The sequence below is a fragment of the Echinops telfairi genome, unplaced genomic scaffold (assembly GCF_000313985.2).
Source record: "Echinops telfairi isolate 266 unplaced genomic scaffold, ASM31398v2 ScPeMD7_7424;HRSCAF=8462, whole genome shotgun sequence".
In the NCBI taxonomy this organism is placed as follows: domain Eukaryota; kingdom Metazoa; phylum Chordata; class Mammalia; order Afrosoricida; family Tenrecidae; genus Echinops; species Echinops telfairi.
In genome coordinates this window covers 90,664,881-90,675,843 of record NW_022111324.1, presented here as the reverse complement: position 1 = coordinate 90,675,843, position 10,963 = coordinate 90,664,881, and the positions used below count along the sequence as shown (strand labels likewise).

The 10,963-nt window shown below is 40.8% G+C and overlaps 1 protein-coding gene across 7 annotated transcripts in view; it reads left to right on the top strand.

Moving 5' to 3' along the window:
* Positions 1-10,963, top strand: part of PCNX2 (pecanex 2) — a 326,649-nt gene that overhangs the window by 193,124 nt on the left and 122,562 nt on the right. For all 7 annotated transcript variants that reach the window (XM_045297999.1, XM_045297998.1, XM_045297997.1 and 4 more), the window contains one exon: positions 2,394-2,571. In XM_045297999.1, coding sequence (XP_045153934.1) covers positions 2,394-2,571 — 178 coding nt within the window. The remainder of the gene's footprint in view (positions 1-2,393; positions 2,572-10,963) is intronic.

Sequence of the window (10,963 nt, the reverse complement as noted above, 5' to 3'; positions counted from 1 at the left end):
GGGCTCATACAACTCTTATCACAATCCATACATACATCAAAGCCCACATGGAAGAAGCACACCAGCCTGTGTGATCACGAGGTGTCGAAGGGATCAGGTACCAGGCATCAAGGAACAAAAAAATCATATCATTGTGAATGAGGGGGAGTGCAGATTGTGGACCTAAAGCTCATCTGTAGGCAGGGAGGAGATGAGCCAGTCAGGGTGCAGTGTAGCAATGATGAAACATACAACATAAAACTTTCTTAAATGCTCCCCCTCCCCACTATCATGATCCCAATTCTACTTTACAAATCCAGCTAGACCAGAGCATGTACATTGGTACAGATAGGAACTGGTAGCAAAGGGAATCCAGGACAGATGATCCCTTCAGGACCAGTGGTGAGAGTGGCAATACTTGGAGGGTGGAGGGCAGGTGGGGTTGAAAGGGGAACCGATTACAAGGATCTACATATAACCTCTTCCCTGGGGGACAGACAACAAAAAAGTGGGTGAAGGGAGACATCAGACAGTGTAGGATACGACAAAATAATAATTATAAATTATCAAGGATTCATGAGGGAGGGAAGAGCAGGGAGGGAAGGGAAAAAATAAAGAGCTGATACTAAGGGCTCACTTAGAAAGCAAATGTTTTGAGAATGATGATAGCAACAAATGTACAAATGTGCTTGACACAATGGATGGATGGATGGATTGTGATAAGAGTTGCTCACTTAGAAAGCAAATGTTTTGAGAATGATGATAGCAACAAATGTACAAATGTGCTTGACACAATGGATGGATGTATGGATTGTGATGAGATGTTTGAGCCCCCACTAAAGTGATTAAAAACTGCATCCACTCTTTTGGATTTTCAAGTTTGTTGAAATGTAGTTCCTCATAATGCTGTGTGATTAAAAAAACATTCAGTTGGTTTTGTTGTGATGTCACCTATCTCATTTATTATTCCTAATACTACTTTTGATCCTTCTTTTCCTTTGTTAGGTTTGCCAGTGGTTTATCTATTGGTTAATCATATTGAAGAACCAGCATCTTGTGTTATTGATTTTTTTCCATAGTTTTTTTAAAAATTGCTGGTTCCTTTATAACTGCTCTAATCTCGGTGATTTGTTCTGGTGCTTGAGTGTTTATTTTATTGATCTTGTTACAATTGTTGTAGTTGATGTGCTAAAGTGTTTGTCTTAATTCTTTCTTCCATTTTGATATGTGCACCTACTGCAATAAGCTGCCATCTGTGCACTGCTTTTGCCATGTGGTATATTCATTCTCATTTCAAGAACAATTTTAAGCAGTTTTATTGGCACATAATCTACATATCATGAAATGACATAGTTCATTCATATGAAGAAGAGTTGTCTAATCAGAACCACAACAATTTTAGAAAATTTTCTTCTTTCTTGCACTTGTTGCTATTAGCTCCCCATTTTCACCCAACCTCTCCTGCCATGCCCCCAAGAAACCTTTATTATGTTCTGTATTCCTTCAATTATCCAGTGATTTTTGAATAAAATGTTCAATTTCATGTAATTGACTTATGGGGGCTGATCATCCTACGATTGATTTTTAATTTTATAGCATTTGATCTGAAAAAATGGTTTGTAGTATCTTGATGTTTTTGGAAAATTAATTGTTTTTAATGTTTGCATTAGGATACTGATTTTTCTCTTTTCATAATTTAATATTTATTCACCATATTTATGTTTTAATAAGATTCTTTCGAGGTGAGAAGGCCTATACTGACCACACAGTTCTGATCTGCTGACTCATATGGCACCAGACTTTCCTTACTGCCGAACTGCTTCAAATCAAGCTCACGCCAAGCACACCAACAATTGTGAAGATCGCACAGGACTGCAAATGCTTCATTCTTTTGGGCATAGGGTGGCTATGGGCCAATTCTGACTCAATGTCACCCCAAAATAAACAAAACCACCTCAATTTCTTTGTTGAGCAACACACGACAGTATGAAAAGTGCATGGTGGGAAGGGAGATGTCTGCAGTAAAGACAGTGAGCTCTTGAGTTAACCAAGCCTAGTTCCATGCTTGTGGGACTTTTGACAGGTTCCTTAAACTCACCGAGATTCTATTTTCTCTATCAAAAAATATAGACTTTTCACTGCCATCTAGTTGATGCTAAGCCCATAGCAACCTACCAGCACTGGGTAGAACTTCCCCTGGGTGTTTCCAATACTGTAACCCTTTATGGAAGTAGGAAGCCTAATCTTTCTCCAAAGAAGCAGTTGGTGGTTTCAAAGTGCGCCCAACACTATACCGCCAGGGTTCCTTGTGCCTGTCAGAGAGATCATTCACAGTAAATGCTTAAGACGTGTTAACTCCTTGTGTTTTGCACAAAATAAATCACTGATTGTTTCTTTTCTTCCTTGTTCCACAGTTGGGATATTTTTCTGATGATCACTGCTGGCATGAAGCTGCTACGAACTTCTTTCTGTAATCCAGTTCATCAGTTTGTCACCTTGAGTTTTACGGTCGTCTTTTTCCACTTTGACTACAAAGAGATTTCAGAGAGTTTCCTGCTGGATTTCTTCATGGTGTCCATTTTCTTTAGCAAGGCAAGTTCATTAGCTATTTTCTTCTACTTTTAATTCAAAAAGTGCGCGTCTCATCAAATATTTGTTCATCTTAGCGTGTTACCTTTATAGTTATAGAATAAAGTAAAATTGAATTATATGAATATATGCATGCTATTGAAGCGCTCTAGTGGTGTAGTTGGCTATGTATTTGTATTTGACTGTTAACCAAAGGTTAGCAGTTCGAAACCACCAGCCACTCCACCGGAGAAAGATGAGGCTTTCCCATAGTGTTACAGTCTCAAAATCCCCGAGGGACAGGTCTATACTGCCCTATGGGGTGTCTCTGATTCAGAATTGACTTGATGGCAATGAGTTTAGGTTTTTTGATATGTGTTACCTTCCTTCTGCCATTTAGGAAAATTCCCCATGAAATGTAAATATGGCATTTATTTGCTAAAAATCACTATAGTTGTTTGAAACTTTAGGATCTTTGTTTCTCATACCATTACTATAGAACTTTCCTAGATCTTAAAATTCTTGAATTAAATTAATTATTAGAGAGTTGAATTTTTTTTCTATTTAGAGAACGTTTGACCTTTGAGGGTAAAATTAGAGTATTTCCATGAGTTTGCTGTTGTCAAGCACTGTTGACAACATCGCAGAACAACCAAATGAAATATTGCCCAAGTCTGCATCATCCTTGCTAAGCTGGAGCCCACTGTTACAGCTACTATTGTCACTCCACTTGTGGAGGGTCCTCCCCTCTTTTGCCGACCTTTACCAAGCATAATTCATTTCTCCAGAGAGTGGTTCCTCCTCATGACACGTCCCAAGTACCTGACAATATCCTTTTATCCATGGTTATGGCTGTGTTTCTCCCAACACAGAATTGTTTGTGTTTTGGCACTTCATGGTACATTTAATGTTCTTCACCAACATCATAACTTAAAGGCATCATCTCTTCTTCAGTTGCCTTTATTCACTTGAATATGAGTGATTGAAAATTCTTTGGCTTACATGAAGTGCACCTTAGTCTTCAAAGTAAAGAAATCTTTGCTTTTTAACATGTCAGAATTTTTGCAGCACATTTGCCCCAATGCAATACATTGTTTAGTTCTCTGATTGCCGTTTCCATGGGAGTTAATTGTAGATCTAAGTAAAATTAAATTCTTAACAATTTCAATCTTTTATACATGTATTGCAACCTTGCTTATGATTTCAATTATGAGGATTTTTGCTTTCTTGATGTTGAGATGTAATCTATACTTTGATCTTCATCAGGAAATGCTACAAATCCTCTTTGCTATCAGTAAGAAAGTTTGGGTCATCTTCGTATCCAAGGTTATTAATGAATCTTCCTCCAATCCTAATGCTGTGTCCTTCTTTATATAATCCATATTCTTTAATTATTTACTCAGCATACATATTGAGTATGGTTAAAGAATACAACCCTGATGCCCACTTTTTCTGATCTTAAATCCCTTAATATCCCCTTATTCTCTTAGAACAACTGACTCTTGGTATACAGGTCTGCATGAGCTCAATTAAGTGATCTGAAATTAATATTTTTCAATTGCTTCAAGCCAAAACTTGAAGCTATAAATTTGCATGTGGGTAATGAAAAATTTTAATCCAAGTAATGTATGGATATTATCTCATGCTTAACAAGACAGAGGTAAAATCATTGAACACTTGTCTGAATTTCTCCATGACAATATATGTGTTTACTACTGTAACAAAAGCTAGGTCTGTAATCATAGATGAAAAGGCATGTAAATAAACGTAGTGGCAGCTACATCTCTGCTCATGTTTCTTCATGCTTTCAGTATAAAACAGCAGTCCTACGAGTTCTGCCTGAGATTGACTTAATCAACACCTTCCTCCTTTTGTTTAATAGCCTTTAAACTGTAAAGTTTTCATTTTTCTGAACTACAATGTCTTTTTGGGGGGTAGGGGGAGTGTTATTTATTTAAACATTTTATTGAGGGCTCTTACAGCTCCTGTAACAATCTATACATCAATTGTATCAAGCCCATTTGTACATATGTTGCCATCATTATTTTCTAGACATCTATTTTCTATTGAGCCCTTGAGGTCAGCTCCTCCCTCCTCCCCTTCGTGGTCCCTTGATAAATGATAAATTATTATCATTTTCATATCTTACACCGACCACTGTCTCCCTTCCCCCATGGTTTCTGGTGTTCACCCCCCTGGTGTGGGGGGGTACAGGTATGTGTCGATCATTGTGATTGGTTTCCCATTCCTCCCCTCCTCTCCCCACTTCCTCCTGGCCCCTCCTATCGCTACTCCCATTCCTGTTCCTGGATTCCGTGTGTCATGAGCTCTTATGCCTTATCTGTACCTGTGTACATGCTCAAGTCCAGCCCACAGTGCAAGGCAGTATTGGGGTCCTGATAGTGGGGGGTGAGGAAGCCTAGAAGAACCAGAGGAGTATTGTGTGTTTCAATGGTGCTTTACTGCACCCTGATTGACTCATCCCTTCCTTGTGACTCTTCTGTGAGGGGATGCCCCAACGTTGACAGATGGGCTTTAGGTCTCTGCTCATCCTCAACACTATGTTTTTGTTTGTTTGTTTTGGGTCTTCTGAATCCTGTTACCCGGTCCCAGTGACACCTCATGATCACACAGGCTGGTGTGATTTTTTCATGTGGGCTTGTGAACACTTGTTTCACTTCAAACCTTTAAGACCCCAGATGCTATATCCTTTGATAGCTGGCCACCATCCACTTTCTTCACCACATTTGCTTATGCACCCATTTTGTCTTCAGCAATTGTGCCAGGAGGGTGAGCATCACAGAATACCAGGTTGTTAGAACAGTGTTCTTGCATTGAGGGAGGACATGAGCCAAGGCCCAAACCCATCCATAGACTCAGTGTATTGCCATATAGATATATGTACATGGGCCAATACCTCTATTTTTATGAATTAATGTATTAACATATGCACACGCCTATGCTATACCTCTATCTATATCATTGCTTCCTAGATCATCCCTCTGTTTCCTTTCAACTTCCTCCTGCCCCACCATCATGCTCGCCCTACTTCTGCCTCTAGTAATTCATCTCAACTAGATTGCTGTTGCTCCAACACCTCCAGGATCTCTCTGTCCTTGTTGTTGTTGACTTTAAATCCCTAGTTTCTCCCTGTCTATGTTGTTGTTTGCTCAACCACTCCCTTCTCCCCGATTTCTCCTCCCAGTCCCTCCAAGACTGTTGGCCCTGTTGCTTTCTCCGCAAGCTTGCTTCCCACGCCCATCTTATATAAGTAGGTGACCCAACAATAACAGAGACTGAGCCAAAAGAAAACGAAAGTTTGAAAAAAGAAAAAAGGAAAAAAACCATACGTAATTCCAGGTCTGTCTGCTAACCTTAATGACTGTCTCCCCACTATTCCTGGGGGGATTCCGGGAGCTCCCCCTCCAAGCCTGAAGCCTGTTTTTGGGACTCTTCAGGGGCTTTGTGTCTTTTCTTTGCTCCCGTTGCTGTTCTGTTATGTCCTTGGTTTGCCCAGCTGTGGGGGGATTCAGACTGGGCTCACTCCCTGCCGTGTGTCCCCCAGTTTTGTCCTCTGTCGCAGTATGCTTCAGTGAGGGGACATCGTGTCTTGAGCTGTTGTCGGCCCTACAGTCCTTTCTGTGCCTTGGCAGCTCCATGCGGGATGCTGTCCTCCAGGCTTGGTGTGCCGTTATGGGGTCTAGACCGTTCCGTTCTCTTTTTCCTTCTTGGGTTGCCTCTGTGTGGGCCTGGCAGGCCAGCCCCTCTCCCCAACCTGTAGGTTTAGTGCTGTCCTCTGTAGCGCATATGCCTAGGGAGGGGGTCAGTTTGGCTCTGATTGGGGCAGACCCTGTAGCCCAATCTTTTCATACATTTCTCCTCATGGTTACGTTGCCCTGAATATTTGGTGCACCGTGGTGGGGTCTGCATTGCACACTCCCAATTCTGTGGAGACATAAACAATATTCTCCCCCTGGATGGGTTAGTGCCCCACTCCTCTCGTGCCATCTTCTTCCTGCCCCGCTTTTCTCTTGCCTCCTTCCCCCCCTCTCCCTTTCACCTTCTTGTGTTGGAATAAAATGTACGTCCTAATTTCAGTGATCGGATTGCAGGAGCCCTGGTGGTGCTCTCGGGTAAGCGTTGGACTGTTAATTGCTAGGTTACTGGTTTAAATCTAGCAAGCCCTTCATGGGAGAAAGATAAATCTATTTGCTTATATGAATATTACAGCCTCAGCAATACTGGGCAATACTGGGGCACTTGAGTCAGATTTAACTCTATGGCAGTAGATTTGTTTTTTGGTTATTCCAGAAACCTGGCCTTGGTCTTTTATCATACACACTTGTTTCTTGGTTGCATAAATTCTCGCTGGCCCTAATAAATTTATCCCATTTTCATGATTGTTCAAATTATAGAATTCCACTTTCGATTGCCCTTTATTATGATACATTCCTGTGTCTTACATAATAGTGTGATCGTATATCTTATGATCTTTAAAGCATTTATGAAATTATTGGAAATAATTTCATTGCTTTCAGTGGTAAAGTCTTATTATCAGGTATAAAATGTGTTGGCATTCAAAGATCACCTACTGTGGGCTGAATTGTATTCTAGACTCTAGCCTTTCTTTCTTTCATTGCTGATATGGTCTATGTAGTAGGTTGTATGTCTTGAGAGGACAAGATCTATAAAGTCTAGGTGGCCTAAAGTATGAGGCCTGGGTCACCATGGGCTGAAACACTGCCCAGTCCTGAGCTATCCTCACAGTTGTCATATTTGAGCCCATTGTGGAAGCTACTGGGTCAAGTCATCCTTTGAGGTCTTTTCTTTTTTTTCTCTTTTCTCTGTCCCTCCTTTACCAGGCATGATGCTCTTTTCCAGGGTCAATTCTCTCTGCGTAACATGTCCATAGCATGTTGCTACTAAAGAGCATTTTGGCCGTGCTTTTTCCAGGACAGACTTGTTGGTTCTTTTGGCAGCCCATGTTAATTTTCAGTATTCTTCACCAGCACCATCTCTTGCCCGCTGCTTCCCTGAGCATTCATTGTGAATCCAAGCAAGATAAAATCCTTGAGGACGTCAATCTTTTCTCCATTTATCGTGATGTTACCTGTCGGTCCAGTTGTGAGCATTTTTGTTTTCTTTTCAACTCATAATCCAGACTGAAGGCTGCAATCCTTGATCTTCAGCAGCAAGTGCTTCAAGCCCTTCTGACTCTCAACCAGCAAGGTTGTGTCATCTGCACATTGCAGGTTGTTAATAAGCCTTCCTCCGATCCTGATGCCACATTCTTTTTCATATAATCTAGCTTCTCTGATTATTTGCTCAGCAGATAGACTGACTAAATAGTAGGTAGAAAAGGTTATCGTGAGTCTCACAACCCACTGCTGAGAAGGGTCCCAAGGTTCTTAAGGAGACATGTGGTTGGGCATATGTTTTTCTTGGAATAAAGGAGCTGCACATGACATAGGATGATACATAAGTTTTCTTTCAGTCTCCCAGGATAAAAAGAAGGGAGAGAAGAGATTATTGAGGTGATCTCCAGAATTAGATGAAAGTATAAAAGGATGAGGTAAGAAGACTTCCAGGGGACCTGCATCCACCGTATTCCCTGCATCAATTACTCCGTGGATCCTTCCTGATTCATAAACATTTTTTGTTCTCTGTCAACTAGCCTTGGTGAACATGAGAAATGACGAGTTGCATGGCCAGAGGCCAAGGTGAAAGATGAACACATTGCAAGCAAAGGCACGGTGGGTGGACACTGCAAACTAAATGATGTTCTGGGGTTTTGTCTATGAGACCAGGGGAATAAAGGTCCGTGTGTATACATGACTTGACACACGACGCACCATAGAGTGACTCGTGGTCTGTGTGTGGCCAATCCCATCCACTTTCTTCCCTCATGTCCTCAGTTCCTTCCTCTCTCTATTATTCCCTCTTCTTTAAGAACTCATGTAATTGATTTGCAGTGTTTTGGGTAAGTCTAGTTCTTTGGTGAATACGACTTATGGTAGGTGAGACTATTTGGTTATGAGAACATTGTGTCAGGAGCAGCTTTTTGTGCTCTGTTTCTGATCCTAGGGAAAATTGTAAAACCTACCCCTTCCTGAGATTGTTAGTAGTTTTAGTGAGAAAAGGAAAAATTAGATGCCAGACCTGAGAGAATCCACCCAAACGCATTACACATGACAATAAATTTTCACAGATCATTAGTTTTACACTTTCATCAGTTAAGAAATTGAAAATTATTTAAAATGAGATCCGTTATGATAAAGCTGTGTGAATCATCACAGAAGAGGCATGTTATATATGACTGCAATGATCATTTAAGTTATTTGAAATCAAAATTTCTAAATAGATTTTCCATTCTTTTACAGGATGCAAGCGAAAAATCTTAAAAAGATAACATTTCTAGGATCCATCGTTTTACAGAAAGTATTCGTTCAATAAACACTTATCAAGTATCTGTTAACTATCTGGCATGAGTCCACTCCGACTCATAGCGACCTTTTGCACAGTAGAACAAAGCACTGCACGGTCCTGCGCCTTCCTCACAGTTGCTTCTATGTCTGTGCCCTATGTCTGGCAATCCATCTCTGCGAGGGCCTTCCTTTTTAATTTTTTACTGCCTTCCACTTTACCAAACAAGAGGTCTTTCTCCAGGGACTGATGACACCTGATAATATGGCCAAAGGTTTTAAGATGAAATCTTGCCATCCTTGCCGCTAAGGAACACTCTGGCTTTATTCTCCCAATTCAGATCGGTTTGTCCACAGTACTTTCAATACTCTTCGCCAGCACCACAATTCAAATGCGTCCATTCTTCTCCAGCCTTCCGTATTCCATGTCCAATTTTCGCACGCATATGATGCGATGGAGAATACCATGCCTTGGGGCAAACACACCTGAGTCCTCAAAGTAATAGCTTGCTTTTTCATACTCTATAGAGGTCTCGTGCGGCAGATTTACCTAATGCAGTACATCTCCTTCTCTCTTGACTGCTGCTTCCATGAGCATTAATTGTGGATCCAAGTAAGACAAAATCCTTAACAACTTCAACCTTTTCTGCATTTATCACAATGTTACCTCTTGGTCCAGTTGTGAGGATTTTCATCTTCCTTACATTGAGTGGTAATCCATACTGAAGGCTACAATCCTCGACCTTCATCAGCAAGTGCTTCACTTCCTCCTCATTTTTAGTAAGCAGTGTTTGCCATCTGCATATTATAGGTTGTTAGAAAGCCTTCCTCCAATCCTGATGCTGCACTTTTTCATATAATCTGGCTTCTCTGATTATTTGCTCAGCATAAAAATCGCACAAGTATGGTAAAAGGATGCAACCCTGATGCACACCTTTCCTGATTTTAAACCATGCATTGTTCTCTTGTTCTGTTTGCACAGCTGCCTCTTGATCCACACACAAGTTCTGAATGAGCACAATGAAATATTGTGGAATTCCCATTCTTTTCAAGAAGATCCACAGTTTATTATGGTCCACACAGTCGAATGCCTTTGCATAGTCAATAAAACACAAGTAAACATCTTTCTGATATCCTCTGCTTTGAGCCGAGATCCATCTGACATCAGCAATGATATTCCATGTTCCACATTTCTTTTTTTTTTTTTTTTGAATCCAGCCTGAATTTCTGGCTACTACCTGTCAGTTTACTGCTGCAACCATTGTTGGATGACCTTAAGCAAAATTTTACTGTGCGCAATATCTATAACATCGTTCTATAGTTTGCACATTCTGTTGAGTCATCTTTTTTTGGAATGGGCACAAATACGGCATTCTTCCAGTCAGTTGGCCAAGTAGCCGTCTTCCAAATATCCTGACATAGATGCAAGTGCTTCCAGTGCTTCTTCAACCTTCCGAAACCTTTCAACAGGTATTCTGTCAATCCCGGGAGCCTCGGTTTTGGCTAATGCATTCAGTGCAATTTGAACTTCTTTCTTCAGCACCATTGGTTCTTGCTCATGATACCTCCTGAAATGGTGGTGTGGATAATAGCTTCACTCTTAATGGATTAGCAGGCAAAAGTGGAGTCATCTATTCAGATAGGAGGGGTAGTGCTGTTGATTGAAGTGATTCAATGGAATTTAGGGGTCTGGAGTTCTTATCGTTCTAATTCTCTGTCCAAAAGTCCTCATTTCTAGTTTCATACTCCCACTTCTTCTCAATTAAGCCCTTCATTTTAACACCAACTATCATTCCAGGTTGGAATTCAGCTGGTGTTATCATTTAGCCACTCTTTCAATAAAAGTCCTGGGTTTGGGTTTCAGCGATATCAGCTTTGCTACTATAGTTTTTGGGGCACAGGTGGACACTTTAGGTTTTTTATAAGGCACGTGAGCTCTGCCTCCAAAGCTCTGAGCTCACTTCTTCACTTTACTGTTTTGTCTATTGTAAGTA